The 22851-nt window shown below is 40.0% G+C and overlaps 1 protein-coding gene across 1 annotated transcript in view; it reads left to right on the plus strand.

The window, feature by feature from the left end:
- The first annotated feature begins 95 nt into the window (after positions 1 to 95).
- Rtn4ip1 (reticulon 4 interacting protein 1) overlaps positions 96 to 22851 on the plus strand; it is a 49643-nt gene continuing 26887 nt past the window's right edge. The window contains exons 1-4 of the mRNA XM_013022418.1: positions 96 to 731; positions 8635 to 8786; positions 10052 to 10120; positions 11457 to 11581. Coding sequence (XP_012877872.1) covers positions 458 to 731; positions 8635 to 8786; positions 10052 to 10120; positions 11457 to 11581 — 620 coding nt within the window. The 5' untranslated portion in view covers positions 96 to 457. The remainder of the gene's footprint in view (positions 732 to 8634; positions 8787 to 10051; positions 10121 to 11456; positions 11582 to 22851) is intronic.

Consider the following 22851-nt stretch of genomic DNA (forward strand, 5'->3'; position numbering starts at 1 on the left):
AAATGATCCCAGCACACGATTGGTTCGCGCCCGGAGCTTTCGCCGGCGGCGCTGGAGAGGAGACAGGCAAGGAGACAGCGGCCGGGGGTCGCAGCGGGAGCGGGGAAGCCTCTGCTTCTGCTTTGCTTCGGGGTGGTCCGCACTGCTCCCGCCGTGGGACCACGGACCAGACCCGGAGCAGGACGTTTCTTTCTTTCTTTCTTTTTAGGGGAGGGGGGTATGTCAGGGAGGGAGGGGAACGGACGGAATCCTGGGGGAACGTGAATCGGCGCATTTCTCATGCCAAGTGCGGAATAGTAATTGCACGTTCTTTTTTTAGTTGTCCCATCTGGTTACTTCATGTTTGAGTGAATGCTCAGTGTTGAACACGGTCTAGGGTGTTTGGAAGAAGGCCCTAATTTAGGGGTGAACATTTGAGTGCATTTTATTGGAGAACCCAGTGCCACCACTGTTTACCATGGAAGTTTTGAAGACTTGCCTCCTTAGAAGAAATGCTGGTGTCGCGGCCTGTTTCTGGAGAAGCAAAGCTGTACCCAAGTCTTTGATTAGGAGGATTAGTACTACCTCTCCAAGGAACAGTGTCATGCCCGCTTGGGTGATAGATAAATATGGGAAGAATGAAGTCCTTCGATTCACTGAGAATATGATGCTACCTGTCATCAACTATCCAAATGAAGTTATTATCAAGGTCCATGCTGCCAGTGTAAATCCTATAGATGTTAATATGAGAAGTAAGTTTTCCGAGATGGTTTTGGTTGGTTGCCTTGTTTTTAAAGTAAGAATTTTGCTAGGCATGCCGTTATTTTGTTCTTTTTTCTTTTCTTTTTTTCTTTTGGTCGGTCGTGGGGCTTGAACTCTGGGCCTGGGCGCTGGCCCTGTGCTCTTCACCTCAAGGCTAGCGCACTACCTACCACTTGAGCCTCGGCGCCACTTCCGGTTCTGAGTGGTTTATTGGAGATAAGAGTCTCCTGGTGTTTTCTGCCTCGGCTGGCTTTTAACCACGATCCTCAGATCTCAGCCTCCTGAGTGGATTACTGGCCAGAGCCTTCAACGCCCAGCTGTTTTGTTTGTTTTGTTTTGAGACAGAGCCTCCCTTTGTAGCCCAATCTGGCTTCCTGCTCAAATCATCCTGCTTTAGTGCTGGGATTACAGATGTGTATTACCACATTTGGCTAGGCATATGTGTGTGTGTGTGTGTGTGTGCGTGCGTGTGTGTGTACATATATATGTACACATATATATTACTTTATTTGACTACACTTTGACTGCATATATATATATATATATATATGTGTGTGTGTGTGTGTGTGTTTGTGTGTCACTTTCTATTTGCCTATACTTTTACTGACAGGAAGGAATCATTTAGGATTTTTTTTTTTTTTGTCGGTTGTGGGGCTTGAACTCTGGGCCTGGGAGCTGTCCTTCAGCTCTTCAACTCAAGGCGAGTGCTCTACCACTTGAGCTACAGCGCCACTTCCGGTTTTCTGGTGGTTTATTGGAGATTGGAGTCTCATGGTCTCTCCTGCCCGGGCTGGCTTTGAACCGCGATCCTCAGATCTCAGCCTCCTGAGTAGCTAGGATTACAGACGTGAGCCACCAGCGCCCGGCTCATTTAGGATTTTTATACCACTAAATATTTCTGAAAAATTTGAAATCTGAATGGCCTGAATATACTTTAATCTTTTACAAAATGTAAATTTGATTATTTGCCCATGTTTCTTCAAAAAGTAAATTGGGAATGGGAGAAGTCTACTGTGTCTGCTAGTCTATTGCTGATGTACTACTCTAAGCTTTTCATGGCAATCTTAGATCCATCACAGGTTTGAGAGGTTTTGTTGTTTCTGCATCAGTTCTGAATTTGCATTTTTGTTTTTTTGTTGGTCCTGGGGCTTGAACTCTTCAGCTCAACACGAGTGCTCTACAGCTTGAGCCACAGCCCACTTCTGGTTTTCTAGTGGTTTATTGGAGGTAAGAGTCTAACAGACTTTCCTGCCTGGGCTGGCTTTGATCCTCAGATTTAATTTGCATTTTTATAGTACCTATTTTCCTTGCTCTGCTATTGCTTACTGGAGGATTGAGCCTGAGTTCAGTGCCTGCCTACCAGTTGATCTAGTAGAGCTCACACAATTTCTTTTATTGATCCAATGAGCAAAGCAACAACACTTCTTCTCAATAGAATATGAGCACATTTTCTTCTAGTTCATCTTTTTTTTTTTTGTTCAAGCGGGTAAAATATACCTTTCTATTTCCCGTAGAAGTGTATGACTTATTTCAGCATTCAGGAGGCTGAAATCTGAGGATCACAGTTTGAAGCCAGCCTGGGCAGAAAAGTGTCCATGAGACCCTTGTCTCCAATTAACGACTCAAAAACAGGAAGTGGTGCTGTGGCTCAAGTGGTAGAGCACTAGCCTTGGGCACAAAATGCCTCAGGGACATCACCCAGGCCCTGAGGTCAAGCCCCACAACAGACACCCCCCAAAATACAAAACAAAACACACACAAAAACAACAAACAAAACAACTTTTCCTCTTTTGTTCCTTTCTAGGTTGCAAAAATATCTGATGGGTGGGCACTGACAAAAGCTTGAAGAGCTCTATATTCCTTAAATATATACAAGGATTATTATTATAGTGCAGAAAAGATTGATTTGTATTGGTGAAATACTTTAACTTTGGGGGAAAATGACAAAAATGCTGTTAGTCTTGCTGATGGGAACTCATCTATGTCTCCTGAAGAAATTGAAAAACCTCTTTTGGGGTGATTAAGGTCAGTGTTAATCACAGGGCAGTTAGCCTCTGTGTTATAAGCTGCTGTCTGTAGTTTCATTTAAGCATGGGTCACTGTTTTTAAGGGCTATTTGTACCTCAATGACAATTCTCATATATGATGAGAATTCATCTATGTATGATGAATTTGTTTTTCCATGTATGTATCCAATTATATAATCAAAAGATTAATGATAGAAAGAAACAGTTCATGGGCTTTATAGAGATGTGTTTGACTTCAACATTTCCCCCCACCTGAAGTGATGTAATACAGTGACAATCATTTTCTTTTCTCTTCTTTCCTTCTCTTTTCTTCCTCCATCCCTCTCTCCCTCCTTTCTTTCCTTCCTTCTTTCCTTCCTTTTCTCCCTTTTTCCTTCCTTCCTTCCTTCCTTCTTTGCTTCTTTCCTTTTTTCCTATCTTCTTCCTATCTTTTGGCTTCAAGACCTCTTTGCACTTAAAAATGGCTAGAATTTAGGTGAGCTATAGTTATATTATTAGAAAGCAAAACTAAAATGTTAAACTATTTCTTTGTTTTATCATAACTGATTAAAATTAAATCAGGAGAAAAAATATAAAATGACTGTGCAAAAAATGCATAATGATTGAGAGACGAGAACATATGTGATGTACTGAAACAGGTAATTGATAGAGCCTGAGTTTTACTATCAAAGAGGTTATAATGAAGCTAGGTACTGGTGGTGGCTTATCCCTGTAAATCCCAGGTTCTCAGGAGGCTGAGATTGGAAGGATCACAGTTATAGGCTAATTCAGGTTAAAAAAAAATTGCAAGATCCCATCTCAACAGAAAAACTGGGTGTGATGGCAAGTGCCTGTCATCCCAGCCACGTCAGAAGGTATAAATTAGAAGATCGTGGGCTAGACTGGCTGGGGCTGAAATACCATACTTATCTCAACAGTAACTGTAGCAAAAAAATGGACAGTCTTGGCTTAAGCAGTAGAGCATCAGCCTAGCAAGCACAAAGCCGTTCAAATGTCAGTAGCATTAAAAAAAAAAAGTTATAGTGAAAAAACTATTTTGTAAAATGAGAAAATTTAATGAAAGGGTAGCACTTTTATTTACAGCTTTACATATCTCTTTGCTGTCTACTTATTTTCATAAGTACTTCTGTATTCAATCTGTTGCCCAAAGATAGATTTTTGAGAAGGAAAGAACTTCTTGGACTCCTTGAAAAGACTAGGGCATAACAAACTCGAAGTTCTGGTTTAGAGAAATGCACATTCACTGCCATGAAGTTGGCTATAATTTGTTGGGAGGTATAGCTCGGTTGTATAGGACTTGCCTACCTTGCAGAAGATGGTAGGCTACATCCCTAGCACTTAAAAAAAGCAACATCCCTTCCCCACCCCCTCAAAAGTTGTTACATGGCTATAATACCAGCATTTGGGAGGTAGAGGCCAGAGAATTTAAAATTTCAGGCCACTTGGGCTACGTGGTGATCCTCATCTTAAAATACAAAAATTAAATATTGATTACATGACAGTGTTGTGGCTATTTTGAGTGAAATAATCCCAAAACAAATTAATTCAGTGTTAAAAGTATGTATTATAGCTTGTGATATTTCTATTGGATAGCACTGGACTAGACAATCTGAGAATAATTATATTGCACATTTATGTATTTTGGGGAAGAGGTTTAGAGGAAGACTTTGGAGTCTTAAAATGTTTGTGGTTAGAAGGCTCTATGAAAAGTGAATTGAGGGCTGGGAAGGTGGCTCAGGAGTAGAGCTCTTCCCTTGCATGCATGAGGCCCTGGGTTCGATTCCTCAGCACCACATAAGCAGAAAAAAAAAGCTGGAAGTGGCGCTGTGACTCAAGTTGTAGAGTGCTATCCTTGAGCTGAAGAGCTGAGGGACAGCACCCAGGTCCAGAGTTCAGGCCCCACGACTGGACCCCCCCCCCAAAAAAAAAAGAGTAAATTGAAAGCTGGGCAACCATGGCTCATGCCTGTAATCCTAACTACTGAGATCTGAGGATCAGTGTTCAAAGCCAGCCTGAGCAGGATAGTCCATGAGACTCTTATCTCCAATTAACCACCAGAAAACCAAAGTGGCACTGTGCTTAAGTGGTAGAGTTCTTGCCTTGAGCTGAAGAGCTCAGGGACAGCACCCAGGCCCAGAGTTCAAGGCGCGCGCGCACACACACACACACACACACACACACACACTGAATTGAGGCCGTACACACACACACACACACACACACACACACTGAATTGAGGACATACACACACACACACACACACACACACTGAATTGAGGCCATATACAAGTGTGGCTTACTCCTCTCAGGCCCAGAGTTCAAGGCCCACCACACACACACACTGAATTGAGGCCATATGCAAGTGTGGCTTACTCCTGTAATCCTAGCTACACACACACACACAGAGTGAATAAACACACACACACAGAGTGAATAAACACACACACACACACACACACACACAGAGTGAATTGAGGCCATATGCAAGTGTGGCTTATTCCTGTAATCCTAGCTGCTCAGGAGGTTGAGATCTGAGGATCGTGGTTTGAAACCAGCCTGGGCAGGAAAGTTTGAATCTTATCTCTAATAAACAAGAATGAAAATTGAAATACTCATTTTTGTCTCATGAAGTCTATTTTTTCTTTTGTGTTGTTGAGGATTGAACCCAGGGCCTTGAGCATGCCAAGCAAACTACCATGAAGCTGCATTTCCAACTGTAGTTTTGTTTTGAAGTAATCATTGCTATTTTTTATTTTGTATTCTTTTTACAGTGGGCTTGAAGGCACTTTTGTTTTACAGGATGCATTTACACGATGTGTGTTGTGTTAATGTTTTTATCTCAGAAGAGGTGCATTTGGACTTCCTTGGTTGTTATTCAGCATACATTTTACTTTTATTGAGTATTCTTGAGATAGTTTGGTGTTTTGTGACTTGTCTGGGAGTACTATTTGCAAGTTATCCTACTGTCCATGGATTCTTTTCAAGAAAGTGTTATTGTTTTTGCAGATGGTAGCTTGGGGAAATAAAATAATTAGTAAAAGATTGTAAAAACTCTCAGAAGCAATTACTTCTCTTGACAAGAAAGCACAGAGTGTGTGTACTTTATTTTGAAAGGTGATGGCTGGCTGTTTTCTAAAGATTGCTACTGTTGGATTAAAATAATAACTGTTAGAAAGGACAAGAAAAATGAGGAAAATAAAAAATACAGCATAACATCAACAAAACTTAGTTTCTTTAGTGGAAATAAAGTCTTTGAAGCTGCTGACAGATTTATTGATTTTTATTTTTATTTTTCCAAATCAACCCAACTCTGAACAAGTGAAACCTCTGCCAATGAGAAGAAACTCTTAGGAGCCCTATTCATTCTCACCAAGCAGCAGCTACCGGCTAGCTGCCTTCTGGATATGGGGCCAGTTTGGATAGTACCAGTGTGTCATGGCTACAGTTGATGCATTAGTATATTACGGTTACAAAGAATAGTTAATAAACATCCTAGCTTTCCTGGCTCAGAACCCTAAAGAGAACTGAAACCTTTTTGCAGCTCTGAAACAGCCGAACTTTGATATAGCTTAATGCCCACTACTGTTGCTCAAACCATATAACATAGTTTCAGTGAGTAATTGTTTCTCTTAGCAATGAAAGGAATGTGAGACAGGAAAAGTGAATTTGTAATCTTTATGAATCTCACATGTAAAGTTTCTCCCCTCTTCCCTACACCACACCACAACTCCCACCCTCCACTCCCTCTGATAGATACAGTCTGAACTCTCCAGATGGTAGTTGTGTCATGCTGGCATAATGATTTCTCAGCTTAGATTTTTCTGGGACTGTCTCAGCTTTCAAACACTTTCTCCAATGTGCCTTGATTTTTCATTAGAAAAACAACTTTTGCAAGCTAATCCACCTGTCAGCAGCTCTCTCTGTATTTACTTTGCCTTTTGCCGCTGGACTGTCATTGCTGCCATCCATCTAGGGCCAGCCTTCTGCCTGTGTTCTTGATCCCAACCCCTCTCTCCTACCCTGGGCTATCATTTTACCAATTCTCTTCTACCTCTTTAAATTTCTTCTTTTCTCCTGGATTATTCACGTCACACACAAAATTGCTATCATTTCTCCCTCTGAGAGGAGGGAAAATCACTGAAAAACTCTCCCTCCATCCTGTCCCCCTTCTTGCCCTGTCCTGCCCAGCTACTGCTTTATTTTTGTTTCCCTTTTAACAGATCTGTTTGAGAGAGTTGAATCTTCACACAGTCTTCCCATTTTCTCTCAAGCACCTCATCAGAGCAGGTATTCCTATCTAAGTCTATATATTGTTGGACTGTTTTTTTTTAAGCCCCTTAGCTGCTATTGACCTGATTTGCAAACCTAATGTGTTTGGCATCTTTCAAGGACCTCCTTGACCATTTGGCTTTTGGGATATTTGTGTCCTCACTGGGCAGGCCTTCTAGGCCCCTTGGCTGGATGCTTTTTGTCCTTAATGTGTAGTGTGACACTGCCCCCAGGGTGAATAAGGGGCAAGGGGAAACTTAAAGGGTAGGAAAGTCATCAGACATATGTTGCTGGGCAAAGAGAAGTATATGACTCTGGAGAGCCTACCATTGAAAGAAGACACTCAGAAACAAGTTGAGCAGAAGAAAGATACTTCTAAGTCTTTGAAAAGTCATCTTATATATTGAAGTTACATAATAAACTACTTTGTATTATTGCTGATAGAGAACCAAAAAAAATTGAAATTATTTTCAGCTTTTTGAAACTGACATTTATGTAGGATATGTAGAGTCAAGCAGCTGACCTGATTTATGGCATCAGAACGACGCAGCCCAGTGGCTCTTTTCCAGTCAGGAATCTCAGTGCTGAATCTCAAGTCATTTTTCTGGAAAGACTTTTAGGAGATGAGAACTTACAAATCAGTGCCAGTACTTTATAGTCATGCCTTATTTATTCATTAACTTTTAGTATTAATATTAATATTTTAACATTTGTGTTCTTTACCAGACTTGGCACCACATATTTTTGTTATTTAAAATGTTCATGAACGAGCAGGGTGTTGGTGGCTCATGCCTGTAATTCTAGCTACTCAGGCAGCTGAGATTTGGGGATGGCAGTTTGGAGTCAACTGGAGCAGTTCCAGTTAACAAAAAAAAAACTGGAAGTAGTGCTGTGGCTCAAGTGGTAGAGTGCTAGCCTTGAGCAAAACAAAAAGTTCAGTGTTGGCACCCAGGGTCTGAATTCAAGTCCCAGGATTGCATATGTGCGTGCACATACACAGAGAAAAGTTCATAAATGAGCCAGGCCTGGTGGTACAGCCAATAATCAGAAACACAGAGATGCGGACTAGAGGATCTTGAGTTCAAGGACAGCCTGTGCTAGATGACAAAAAAAGTCCACAAATTAATAAATTAGTAAATAACCATCTTTAGAGACAAAGTATATGTACATATATATGCATATACATATGTGTGTGTATACACACACAATACTAGAAGGTCTTAGTATTTATTTATTTATGGTGCTGGAAATTGAACCCAGGACCTCAGGCATGCTAGGAAAACAATATATTACTGAGCTTCTTGACCAGATCAACATCACTAAAAGTTCTGGACAATTTCACAATCTGTTTTAAAGAGATTTTAAGCAATGGTGGCTTCAGTTTATAAGTGATTGTGATTATCCAAGTAATTTTCTTTAAATAAAATGTCCCATTGTTTTTATGTTTTCCTGTGTGGTGTCAAAAAGTTATAAAATGTTAATCCATTTATAATCTACATCTTAAGATGCTAACATTGTTCTTGGCCTGTGTCCTGTAGTTGTTTAAAAATCATATTGCTCTTGCTTTCAGAGTAAATGGCTAAATTGTGGTTTGTAGGTGGCTATGGAGCAACAGCTTTGAATATGAAGCGTGATCCTTTACACATAGGAACCAGAGGAGAGGAATTTCCCCTGACTCTGGGTCGGGATGTCTCTGGTGTGGTGATGGAGTGTGGACTGGACGTGAAGTACTTCAAGCCTGGAGATAAGGTGTGTTAAACCTTTTTTTTTTGTTGTTGGTCATGGGGCTTAAACTCTGGGGCTGAGCACTGTCCCTCAGGTCTTCAGCTCATACCTAGCGCTCTACCACTTGAGCCACAGCGCCACTTCTGGTTTTCTGGTGGTTTATTGGAGATAAGAGTTTCACAGCTTTTCCTGCCCAGGCTGGCTTTGAACTGTGATCCTCAGATCTCAGCCTCCTGAGTAGCTAGGATTACAGGCATGAGCCACTAGCGCCCGGCTGTGTTAAACCTTTTATTCCTTATTTCTTATTTTTTATTCCCTCATTCTAAATGTGCAAATATCCTTCTGCCTCTTTGGGAAGTATGTCTATACCATTGACCATTTTTCTTCTTTTCTGTAAATGTATTGAGCCTTGGTCAGTACTCTTTGACTTTGCTGTTATGCTTTTCAAATAATTAAAAATAGCTTGACTACTATTAGAAAACTTGATCTGTCTAAATGGAATGCTTATGAATCACAGGACTGGGTGAGTCTTGAAACCAACAAGTGGATGTGATATGTGTGTGTGTGTGTGTGTGTGTGTGTGTGTGTGTGTAATGGCACAGAATTGTGGTCTTTAAGTCAGCTCTTATATAAAACACAAAAAAAACCTCCAAAAAACTAAAAAAGTGAAAAATGACTAGAGACATGGCTCAAGTGGTAGAGCATCTGTCTCTGCAAGTTCAAGGCCCTGAGTTCAAGCCCAAGTACCACTAACAAAGCAAAACAAAACAAAACAACTAAGACTTTAAAATCGGAGCTACTTTGTTTTTGTTGGAAGGGTCTTTAAGTGACAATTTCTACCTGTAGATTAGATAATCTTAAAATAGCTAAGGTTTGTTATAGTTTCCTGTCACTTGTCACTTTGAACATTTGTGACAAGAGATTGTAATGAGTTCATGAGAACAGTAACTAATTCCTGTGAGATGGATGGTACTTGGCCCAGTACACAGATGAAGGAGCCATGCTATAAAAAGTTCCAGAGCTAAGCAGTGCTTGAGCCAGGATTCAAATCTCAAAGACCAGGATCTTACTGGAACTCTTGAGTAGTTAGTGCCACAGTCAGTTAGTAGTTAGTGGCCTCTGCTTTCAGTGTAGTTTTACCTGATCAATGCAAACTCCTAATTTGTTTTTATCATGTGGTGCTAATTCTTTTTGTATATCGTTCACAGAGAACAGGAGCACCTTCACCCTTACTTTTGGTCATAACATTTCCGTGTCTCTGACGAAGGTTGTATGTCTGTGTGTTTCAGGTCTGGGCTGCAGTTCCTCCTTGGAAACAAGGCACCCTCTCAGAATTTGTTGTAGTCAGTGGGAATGAGGTAACTCACCATCTTTGCTGAAATGCCATTAGAAAAATCTAAAAACAAACTGACATATCTTTGAAATGATTGCTTGTTTTCAGGTCAGGTTTGTGTTCTATGGTAAGTTTTGAGGGAGCTAAAACAAATGAATTTTTGAAAGACTAAGGATTTGGTATGACTCACTAGCACTGCCTACCAGAGCAGTTATCTTTGCCTAATGAAGAGGGGATATGATATGAGGTCTAGAATACCGCTGTGTTACTTACTCTGCTTCATATAAACAGTGAAACCAAATGTGCCCAAGAGAGTATGGATTAGTCACATTTAGGCATGGAAGTGTCAAGTAGTTTTGAATCACTTTAAACACAGGAGCCTAAGGCTAGCATGGTGTTGCAGGGCTATAATTAACAAACTATTCAGGAAGCAAAGGCAGGAGGATGAAGAGTTGAGAAGAAGCTCAGGCAAAATTAAGCCACATCGCAACAAAAACTCTGGGAGCGTAGTTCATGTGTAGAGGGTGCCCTGGGCTCAAGTGTAGAGGATCCCTCAGTACTGCAAAAACAAAAGCAGAAACAAAGAAAAAACTACTCTCAAATATATCTGACTGGGGACACTCAAGTGGTAGAGCATCTATGTTTGAGTAGAAAGGGTTAGCATTGAGGAAACTGGTTGCAGAAGGGATCTTGGAAGAGGTCAAAGGGTGTTACTGAGATTGGAGAAGACCTAGAAAGTTTACTTTCCAGAAAATGGGAGTGAAGGAAACAATTGATTGCAAAAACAAATCGGAATGTGTTTATGAGGGTTGAAAGTTTAACTAGATTTTTGTCTGAGAATAGTCTGGTCTAATGGGATTATTACATATAATCTTTTTATAAACAGTACAGTAACTAATAATGTAGTCTACAAACAGTACAGCATCTCTGTGAGGCAGGTGAAGAGCTATTTGGAGATTTTTTTTTTGTCAGTTGTGGGGCTTGAACTCAGAGTCTGGGCATTGTCTCTGAGTTTTTTCACTCAAAGCCATCACTCTTAACACTTTGAGCCACAGTGCCACTTCTGGTTTTCTGGTGGTTAATTGGAGATAAGAGTCTCACAGACTTTTCTGCCCAGTCTGGCTTTAAACTGTGATCCTCAGCTGTCAGCCTTCTGAGTAGCTATGATTATAGGTGTGAGCCACTGGCACCCAGCTTTGGAGAATATTCTTTAGAAATAATCTTGAAATACATTGTGCAACAAACACTGAACTTTGGAAGTCTGTTATATTTATGTCTGAGGATAACGACTCCTACGAAGTGCTTAATTGTGTTAATAGATTTGCAAGTCCCTCATTTTTGTTTGTCCTCTTCAAATCTAGGTTTCTTTCAAGCCCAAATCCCTCACCCATACTCAAGCTGCCTCTCTGCCATACGTGGCCCTCACAGCCTGGTCTGCCATAAACAAGGTCGGTGGCCTGAATGACAAGAATTGCATAGGAAAACGGTACGTGTATCAATGGTGGCAGCTGAACTAGTCTCCTTTTCTTTTGTTCTTTATGGAAGATCTTTAGAAGCACTGAAATTAGAATTATTTACCTGACCAGAGTTATGCTAATATTTGAAACAATTGCACTTTCGCCTGCACTCGAGTTAGCCCAATCAAATAGGAATTCTAAAAGAGTAGATGAACTCTAGGTATCTGACCTGTCTGTAACAATGCAAAAGTTTACATGTGAATCTTGAGGAAGAAGTTTCCTAAAAAAGTTAAGAGTCACTCTGCACTTTCTAAAGAATGATGTTGACATGAATTTTTTTAACGGACCAGGAATTGCTCTCATATTTATATATTTTTCTGAAAATGAGATATAGAAGACCTATAGAACACTATTGTATATTCTTGGGTTCCTTTAGGCTTGATCCTTGATATTCTTTCAGTCAGTTCTGGTGCTCCATGACTTGAATGTATGCTTCTGAGTTAGCAACAACACACTATCCAGAAGTATCTCTGGTGTCCAGTCCTCCCCAACTGGCAGCTTTGTTTTCTGTGTTTTCACACAGGTTTCTACATCTGTGTTCAGCCATGGTCTCAAAGGCTGAGTACGCTAAGGTAATATGTTTTGAGAGAGAAAAAGCACATGCACATTTGTGTAACTTTTATTACAGTATATTATATTATATCTTGTTATTGTTAATGCTTTACTTGCCTAATTTGTAAATTCAACTTTTATCTGAGGTATGCATGTTTAAGAAAAATATACAATGGGTCTAGGCACTATCTTCAGTTTAGGTATTTGTTGGGGTTTTGGAATGTACTCCTGTGCTAAGAGGAACTATTGTACTTGAATTTGAGTTTAGGTTCTGCCACTTTCTTGCTGGTTTACTTAGTTGATTTTTCTTTGAGTTTGTGTTTGAAGATTAAATAAGAACATATATAACACTGGTGGCACAGGTGTGGTACATGTGATGCTCTCAATAAATTTTAGCTCCTATTATTGGCCAAATTGTAATGCACTTTATTTGTTTTTTGTTTTTTGGGTTTTTTTGGGTCCGGTTGTGGGGCCTGAACTCTGGGCCTGGGCGCTGTCCCTCAGCTCTTCTGCTCAAGGCTAGCGCTCTACCACTTGAGCCACAGCACCACTTCCGGCTTTTTTCTTTCTGCTTATGTGGTGCTGAGGAATCGAACCCAGGGCCTCAGGCATGCAAGGCAAGCACTCTACCACTGAGCCAACTTCCCAGCCCTGCACTTTGTTTTTTAGAAACTCAGCATAGAGAAAATTGATACTTTGGGGGTTTAAGGAGAAAACTAGGTACTAAAAATCACTTAATGATTATAATGAAGGAGAGAGCTATAAGCAAAATTATATTGAGTTAAGATAATAGTCCTTTTTGTTTGTTTGTTTTTTGGGTACTGGTCCTGGAGCTTGAACTTAGGGCCTGGGTGTTGTCTCTGAGCTTTTTTGCTTAAAGGTAGTAATCTACCATTTGAGCCATAGCTCTGCTTTTGCCTTTTTGTTTTCTAATCAGAGGTAAAAGTCTCATGGGCTTTTCTTGCCATTTTATCTGTGATTCTAAGATCTCAGACTCCTGAGTAGCTTGGATTACAGATAGGAGTCACCTGTGCCTGGCCATAGTCCTTTTATATTGCTAAAGATTATGCAGATAAAGTGTGTTATGAGGGGCTGGGAAGGTGGTTCAGTGGTAGAGCGCTTGCCTTGCATGCATGAGGCCCTGGGTTCGATTCCTCAGCATCACATAAGCAAAAAAAGCTGGAAGTGGCACTGTGGCTCAAGTGGTAGAGTGCTAGCCTTGAGCTGAAGAGAAGAGGGACAGTGCCCAGGCCTAGAGTTCAGGCCCCACAACTGACCAAAAAAAAAAGTGTTATGAAAATATAGAAATATTGCACTTTATACATAATTGTGGAGCAATAAAATACTGTCTTTATTGCAAGTTCAAGCATTATTTCTGAAAGCATTGTGAAGACTATTCCTCTAATAAGGCACTGCCATTTACCTTAGAATTCAAGGCAAATATTTATTCTAAAGGTCACTCCTGTTTAATTTTGAAGCTTTTGTGGCTTATCATTTTTGATGTTGCCATTTTGGTTAAACACTTTGTTTACATTAAATTTATGGACCACGTGTTTTTCTAATGGGATGCTGTCATTAACCACCTTGAAAAAAAATCTGAGTTCATATTTTTAGACTTTTATTAGTATTGTAGGCCCTGCAGGGACATGACTATTTTATTGCTTTGGGATTTTCCTCCTTTAAAAACATGTACCGGCATGATTGTGTGCACAACTATGGTTAGAGCACTGCCATTCTTTTTTGCTTGGGCTTTTTGAGTAAACGTTTAGAATACTTTAGAAAACAACTTAGAGACAAAGAACTAGCTATTTTTCCACTGGACTCCCAGTGTGTGCTCTCAGTTTATTGTTGGCTTTGTTGCTGCTTCTTTGGTACGCTGCTATTGTCTGTGTAAGCCATAATGGGAAATTGGAATCCTGGATCCTACTCTCCACTCAACCATTAAGTAGCCATATGCTATTTATGGTCTCTGAAATTTCCTCTAAATTACCAATTGTAGGACACTGTAGACTGTGAGGGGAACTTTGAGAAATGGACAATTCTATACCCGTAATGCTCTTACATATTTTATTGGTGGGAGAGGAAGATAATCTCTTCACTGATTTAGCCACATTATCCATACTAGAATGAGATCCATTGTAGACTGTCAGTAATTCACATAATAGACTATATCCTCATGTGCATAGTGGCCTGGAGGATACATAAGTTGTGAGCAACAATAAAATAGCCTGGTGTCTTGGTCTGCTCTAAGTAGAGATTATAAACGGGTAACTTAAATGGTGACACAGAATTATATCTCACAGTCATGGATGTTGAAAGGCCAAGATCCAGACACCAGTATGTTTGGTGTATGGCTAGCTTTGTTTAACAGACAATGACTTCTTACTTGTCTCACATGCTGAAAGGTGCTGCTCTCTGGAGTCTCTTGTAATGGGACTGGTGCCATTCATGCCCTAAATGGGGCATACCCACATACACTAAACACCTCCTGTACCTTAGAGGGAGGGTCAGCTTTCAATATCTGAATTAGAATGTGAGACACAAACACTATAGATATTTAAACCATAGTTCTAGGTATTTTGTGTTCCTAGAAATGTCAGTTTACTGAAATCACTAACCATGAGTTCCTTGGGTTATAATAGTAGCCTACCTCTCTACTTATTTGTGAGAATCCGAAGATATGTAAGTGTGACTAAAGTTACCTGTTACCTGAGAACCTTAACATACTAAAAGAAAAAAAAATTGTGTGTTGAAGATGTAATCTAGGTCCTCACACTCCAGGGCACTCTGCCACTTAAGCTATTGCCCCAGCCCTCTAAAAATCATTTTAACAAACAAATTACATAATGCGATTTTAATACTCTATGACAAAAGTGAGTTTATTTTTCAATGTGATTATTCATTGTGATTATTCATTGTGATTTTTGCTTTTTCTCTAAGTGATTACCTTTTTAAAAACTTTCTTTTTAACTACAGGGCCTGGGCACGGCTGTCTTCCTACAGGGTACTTTTACTCAAGGCTAACATTCTACTACTTGAGCCACAGCTCCACTGATGGCTTTATATGGTTAATTAGAGATTAGAGTTTCATGGACTTTTCCTGTCTGGCTTGGCTTTGAACCTCAATCCTCAGATCTCAGCCACCGCCTGCCTGTTGTCTTTTGTTGTTTTGCTGTTTTGTTTTGTTTTGTTGGCTATTGACATTTAAAGCATGCTCTGGTTTGCATAAAGAAGTTAAGTATTTGTTATCAAGGACTCAAGGACTGTCTGCTTTTTCTAACCAGTTAATACAGAAAAAAATTACAAAAATTAAAGTAACAAAAATACTCATCAACATATTGATTTTACATGAAACAGTGTTTTTGAAATTAAGACCAAACTTTCTAAGTTTCTTGAGGAAGTTACCTTATGCTTCTGGCTACCCAATTCTATTTCTGTAACTACTTAAGCATTAGTGAACCAAGGAGATAACAACCTTGATATGTAATATTGTCAATTTGTTTTCACTTTGGTATTACTAAGAAACATCAAGTAAAATTATTCCTTTGATAGCAACTTGTCCATGCTTTCTTCATGATTTATTTGTAGGAGCACACAGATAATTTAGAGGATTCAAGATGAATAGGAACCTATTTGAAAAACAAAAACTAAATTTTTAAAATCTTGTACAATCTGAAGATCTTGGATACATTTGAAATTTTCATCCTCTGCCTGAAATTCATCTCTTGCTAGGAAATTTATACTTTTTTTTTGGTCGTGGGTCCTGGGCACTGTCCCTCATTCAGCTCTTCAGCTCAAGGCTAGCACTCTACCACTTGAGCTCCACTTCTGGCTTTTTCTGCTTATGTGGTGCTGAGGAATCGAACCCAGGGTCTCATGCAAGGCAAACCCTCTATCACTGAGCCACCTTCCCAGCCCTGGAAATTTATGCTTCTCTGTTTGCCATAAGTATTAGAAAGTGTTAGAAATTGAATCATTCCTCCTCTACAAAATAAATTTGACTTTAAAATTCTATACACTTAGTAGCCAGGCACTGGTGGCTCATGCCTGTAATCCTAGCTACTCAGGAGGCTGAGATCTGAGGATCGCGGTTCAAAGCCATCCCAGGCAGGAAAGTCGGTGAGACTCTTATCTCCAATAAACCACTAGAAAACCAGAAGTGGCGCTGTAGCTCAAGTGTTAGAATGCTCGCCTTGTGCTGAAGAGTGCAGGGACAGCGCCCAGGCCCAGAGTTCAAGCCCCAAGACTGACAAAAAATAAATAAATAAAATTTTATACACTTGAAACTCAGTGCAATGAATAAGAATAGTTCTCAGCTTCATTTTTCAGAAGTTTATGACATTAGAAATTTGTCATGTAAATATAAATTAAGATTTTGGTTAATTCTGTTTATAGAAATATACAGAATCAAAACAGTAAAGCATTGACTGTCCCTGCCATCAGTAAGCTTATACTGAAATTAAAATGATTGCCTGATAATTCTACTGCTTATCCTTCACCTCACTACTCACATGGCTCTCTGTACTCTGCTCCTGCCACCTCTTTGGACTTTGGGTTTTCATCTACGGGAGACTGGTTTGTTGGGTTACAGGCATTGAGGAAGAACAAAGAACCCAGCCCTCTTATGTTGTAATTGTGGGGTTGTGGAGAAGAGGAAAGTGAGGGCTGAGGCTCTGCCTGGCCAGTGTGATGCAAATGAGTCTTCCCTTACTTTGAACCCCTTATTGTGAGCCTGAGGTTCTGTAAGGTAGTTGTAGAAACTTCCCTGCTAGTAATTGTCTTTTATGGATTAAGGGACTGGGATAGCTCTTTTGTAAGGCCTAGAATTCTTTATTCTCACTACACGGTAATCTAGCTCCCAAACCTTGCCATTTAACTGTAGGTATCAGAGAAGTGCCCAAATGAATTGACACTTTGAAGTCCTTATTCTAATATGATCTCTCTGAAGTAGCTGCCATTGTTGACCACCCCCTTAAAACTCACTGTTTGTGTGGCTTTAGGGACACTACATTCCTCTAGTTTCCCTCTTGACTTTTGAGTCATTTCTTGTTATTGTTTTAAAAGCCTCCATTTTCTTCCAGCCCCTTAAATATACTGTGTTTTCAGTGTTCCACTCCATCATTTCTCTCCATCACCCAGGGCTAGCCATTTACTCCCAGGCTCTATTTAGTTCTTGCTAGCTTGCACATCTGTATATCTAACCCTAACCTAACCCTAACCGGCTTGCTGTTCCTTTTTTTTTTTTTTGGTCAGTTGTGGGGCTTGAACTCAAGGCCTGGGTGCTATCCCTGAGCTTATCTGCTAAGGCTAGGACTCTCCTACTTTGAGCCACAGAACCACTTCTGGTTTTTTTGGTGGTTAATTGGAGATAAGAGTCTCACAGACTTTCCTGCCCTGGCTGGCTTCAAACCTTGAACATCAGATGTCAGCCTCCTGAGTAGTTTAAGATTACAGGCATGAACCACCAGCACCCAGCAAACTTTCCTTTGAAGCTCAAACTCAACTTTTGAAGCTCAAACTCAACTTGTGAAAAACAAAACTACTGTTACCTATTGAAGAAACTGCATGAGAAAGAGACAGAAGTAATTATCCCTAATATCCTGGCAAGGCACTCTTATGTTACCAGAACTTTAGGGCAGCTAAATTGACCCCAGTTCTTTGTTACACAGGAATTGATAATGAGATACAGAGGAGCCACATTTTGAGAGATCAAATTGGGATTCTTTTTTATAAAGGCAGTGACTGCGAGCTGATACATGTCCCCCAAAACTTGCAGCCTCAAATATACTTAATACTGTTAGAAAATTTCTGCTGTTAGAAACAGCAGAAAACAATCTCAAAAAAACCTGACCAATTCTAATAGAGAGCTGAAGAGGGATACCATAGTGACCTGATGCGTTAGGAGACACGATGCATGGCGCAAAATAACATGATGCAAAATAGTGGCTGAGCTGGTCAGAGCCTAAATAGGGTCATGGTCAGAGGGCAGGGTCACAGGGAGCTCAAGAGAGAGAGCCTTGGAAGTTCATGGCACAGGACTGGCAGGAACTGCCCCTACCTTTAGGAATTCAGACACTCCCATCACCAGGGTGTGGGGCTTCACCTTCATCCACCAAGAAGACAAGATGGGGCCAGTTAGACCCAATTCCCTACCATCCACCCCAGTGCCAAGATGGCACCAGTTAGAACCAGTATCTTTATTTCATCTTGAGTCTGCCAAGAAAATTCGAGCAAGAGGAGGACACTGTAAAGGTGATAAGAAAGTTTATTAGAAAAGTTGATATGGCAGAGAAAGGAGAGTCAGACATGCCACAGGATGGTAGCACTTCAGCTCATGTCAGCCATCTTGCCTTGTCTTGAGGGTTACAGAGATTGGCCTTGGATTGAATAGGAAGAATTGGGAGTCCTTGAAGATGGCGTTCTGATTGGTGGGTCTCTGCAGTTTCCTATAAGGTCCTGGCACCAAAGACTTAGTTTAAGTCCTGTCCTTACTTCCTTATTCTTTTTAGTCCTTCTTCTTTGTTCTTTTGGAGCCTCTTGCCTCCTTTTCATTTGCAGGCAGGTTTTGGTTTATCAGTTTATCCTACCATCTGCAAGCTGTATAGGCCTCAATTCCCTAACTGCCTGCTTTTCTACTAACTACTATTCCTACTATCTGGATTCTTTTCCTGTATTCCTAATGTCAATTAATTATTATTTACTTTAAGCCAAAACTTGATAGTTGTTTCTAAATCCTTTTCTGTCCTCTTCCACTGCATAATTCTTCATTCTTCATGCCATGTACAATTTAGAATTGCTGTCAATTTTGGAATAGTGTATTCCCAAATTTCTTTTGTATATGAGCTGTAAGTTTTCTTTTGTATGTAATTGCAAGGCATTTCAAATTTATAGTGAATAGGACTAAAATACAATTGGATTTTAATTAACATGTCTTATTAAGTAGTTTGTTGTTAATGTCTTCCCTATTGGGATGTATTGGAAGTTTTTGAATGTCTTAATTGGAAGAAGTTTCTTGCAGACTAGTTTCTGGCTCTGTACATCTCCAACCTTGTTAAATTTAACCTTGTTTGTCCTTCACTACTCACGGAATCCAGTACTGGGTGCAGTGGCACTCAGTCTTACCTTTAAAAAAATGTCATGTTTTGATGAGTTGACTTAGTGTGCAGTTGGGATATTCTTAGAAGGAAGTCTTAAACCAGAACAGCTGGTAATAACTGAATTTTTCAGAATGACTGTGAACCACATCTGTATTTCCCACTTAACCTAATATATATATAGTAGTCTCCCTTTATCTCTGGAGAGATACATTCCAAGACCTCAAATGGATGCCTAGTAGTATGGAGCCCTATGCATATTGTCTTTTTCTGTACATACGTACCTATAATGCACTTTAAGTTAAAAAAAATAGTCACAGTGAAAGATTAACAATGGTAACTGATAATAGAATAACTACAACAACGACGTAAAAGTTATTTAAAATTTGTAAATTATTTTCTATGGTTTTACATTTAATATGTGTGGACTACAACTTACTGTAGCTAACTGAAACCACAGAAAATGAGCTCATGGGTAGGAAGAAATCTGTTTTCTAAATTTAACCTTTTAGCTAAATCTAGTATCACCTAGCAATAGGGGAAGTATGATAGAGGAGTGGAAAAAGACTGCAATGTTAAACTGCTCTTGATTGGCATGACTTAACGTTGCAAATTTGACAAAAACATGTGTCCATATTAGTATACTGCTGGAGTTCCTTCTAGAGCTCTGTATGTGTAAGGGAAGGGCCTTAAACTTCGGCTTCATTGGCTCCACGGAAATATACTTCTCTGGCCATGCTACTTCTTTTTTTCATCCACTGTTATTATTCACCTTATAACTATTTCTTCCCTCCATCTTATTTTTTGAAACTCAGGACCTTGTGTATGTGAGGCAAACAAATTAGCATTGGGCCACACTTCTAGTCCTCCTCTGTTTTTGTGTGTGCAAGATTGAAGGAACTATTGATTTGGGACAATTCTCACTGCCTGTCCCATTTGAGATACAGTCTAGTAGCCCTGGTTGAAATTCTGAATACATCTCAAATAATAGAACCATTGTTATCCCATGTATGAAGGTTCTTGGTCTATTATGGGTTAGTTAAACCTTTATAAACAGCCACCCTGGGCACCTTGCCAAGATGTATAAATAGCTTTGTTTTCATGGGAAAAATGTGTTTAAAATCCAAATGTCTAATTCACACGTGAACTCCCCTGTAAATTAGGAAATGTCAGCATAAATTACAGAGGCTTAGAAAAAGAGAACACAAATCAAGGCAACTTGATCACATTCGATTGATTTGTTTTATAGCTCTATTATTCTTCTTATTCAAATTAAGTTTCTTATTCCCTATAGGGAGTAAACTTAGCATATTGTGCTAAGATACTAATCTTTCACCCTTCTTTTCTATCGGATTTAAAAATAGTACTTGAAGCTGAAAAGTGAGACATATTTTCAGCTTCTCTCTCTGTCTATGTCTCTGTTTACCCCCCTCCCCCACCTCAGCACCAACACCCCCTCCCCCATCTCCTAGTAATGGAGTAATGGGGTTTAAACACAGGTTTCACACTCTGTTTACTTGTGTGTGTTTTTTCCACTTACCATGGTACTGTACCACTTGAGTCATACCTCTGGTTCAGCTTTGTTTTTGCTGGTTAATTAAAGATAAAGTTTCAAGGATTTTTCTGCCTGGGCTGGCTTTGAAATTTGATCTTCAGATCTTAGCTTCCTAAGTAGCAAGGATTACTGGTGTGAGCCACTGGCACTGGTGCCTGGCTTCATCATTTTTCTTTTTTTAATGTACTGGTCCTGGGGCTTGAACTAAGGGCCTGGGTGCTAACCTTGCTCAAGGCTAGTGCTCTACCATTTGAGCCATACCTCTACTTCTGGCTTTTTTTTAGTAGTTAATTGGAGATAACAGTCTTCTGGACTTTTCTTGCCCTGACTGGCTTCAAACCTCAATCCTCAGAGCAGCCTCCTGAGTAGCTAAGATTACAAGCACGAGCCACCAGTGTTTGGTTCATCTTAATTTCTCAAAGAAGACTGAGCCATATTAAAAAATCAACTTTGTCTCTAAGCCATTAAGATTTAACAGATGACACTAATTTTGTGATTTGGCCTCTTTCCCCTCCACAAGTATGTAGTCTGTCTAGAGGGAATCATGGAGGCTATGTACTTCTGTGGTAGAAAGGTGGAGAAGCGAACTGTAAGTTGTTTGAAAGCACCAATTGTTTTTCATTATTCCCAGAGTACAACTCTGTGATCACCATTTCACGGGTGTATCTAAGACCTAAAGATTCCATTAGAAACTAGAAACTTCCCAAGTTTCTAGTTACCCAGCCCTAGTATTCAAAGACTTCTGGGGCCAAAGCCAGAATACAGAAATTTGAAAGATGATTCCCTCCCTCTGGTTCTCCTGCTGTCTTGTAATTTGTTTCGCTTTTTTTTTTTTAATTTGTAAGGCAGTAGATAACCTGCTTCATAAAACTGAAATACTGAAAACTGATCAGAGATGTTAGGTACACAATGATAAATAAAAATGGTCTTAGTCATGGAGAAGAAGAGATCATTTAGGGAGAAGTCAGGTATGGGACAGAAATGATAGAGCAGGTTAGAATTTTCAAATGTTCCCCATATTTTCTGTACCTGCCACTAGTGCAATCCCCCTTCACCTGAGGGAGCTCTCTGTATGCACTAGGAACTCAAAAAGGCATTTCATTAGAGCTGAGGGACAGCGCCCAGGCCCAGAGTTCAGGCCCCACGACTGGACCCCCCCCCAAAAAAAAGGCATTTCATTAAAAGTCATGGCAGTTCTTCGTGGCTTCTTTCAATGTAGTTTCATGGACCAACATTTCCTATATAATCAACAATACTGCACGCCTTTCTTTACTGAACCAAGTAGGCATCTACTTCAATGAGATTTGCGTGTATAGTGTAACTATTACAGCAAGCTAGGTGAAACATATTCCCTTTTTCCTTAGCATCCAAAGTGCTTTGAAGAGTACAAGCATACTTTAGCCACAGGTCTTCAGATTTTAGAGGACCATTTAGCCTAATGCTCTGGCTTAAATATTTATTTTGTCTCCTTTATTTGGAAAGGAAAAAAAAGTATGGGCCCTGGTTGACCCTACACAAAACATAACGAAGTTTACCGGGGATGGGGAATGGTGTGTCCTCTGGCTTCTTAACAAGCTAACTGCAGAGCCTTGAGTCTCCCTCTTTGCCTCTTTTGTACTTTAGGGGCGCCACCAGGTGGCAACATGAGGAACTGAAGCTGATGTTGCAGAAACTTCCTCTTCTGTCCAAGCCTTGCTTGAAATGTAATGCTGCTTTTTTGCTTGAGGAAATGAGGCTGCTTTGAGTAGTGGACAAGAGATGAACAGACAATAATGAGGTCAGAAGTATATTTGACAGTTGGACCCATAAGTGACGAATACTTTCTTTTTTTCCTTTTTTTTTTTTTTGGTCATTGGTTGTGAGGCCTGAACTCTTCAGCTCAAGGCTAACACTCTACCACTTGAGCCACAGCACCAATTCCGGCTTTTTCTGCTTATGTGGTGCTTAGGAATCGAACCCAGGGCTCATGCATGCAAGGCAAGCACTCTACCATTGAGCTACCTTCCCAGCCCCCCATAAATGATCAATACTTTCAATA

This window comes from Dipodomys ordii, unplaced genomic scaffold, assembly GCF_000151885.1.
Source record: "Dipodomys ordii isolate 6190 unplaced genomic scaffold, Dord_2.0 Scaffold62, whole genome shotgun sequence".
NCBI classification, from domain to species: Eukaryota; Metazoa; Chordata; class Mammalia; order Rodentia; family Heteromyidae; genus Dipodomys; species Dipodomys ordii.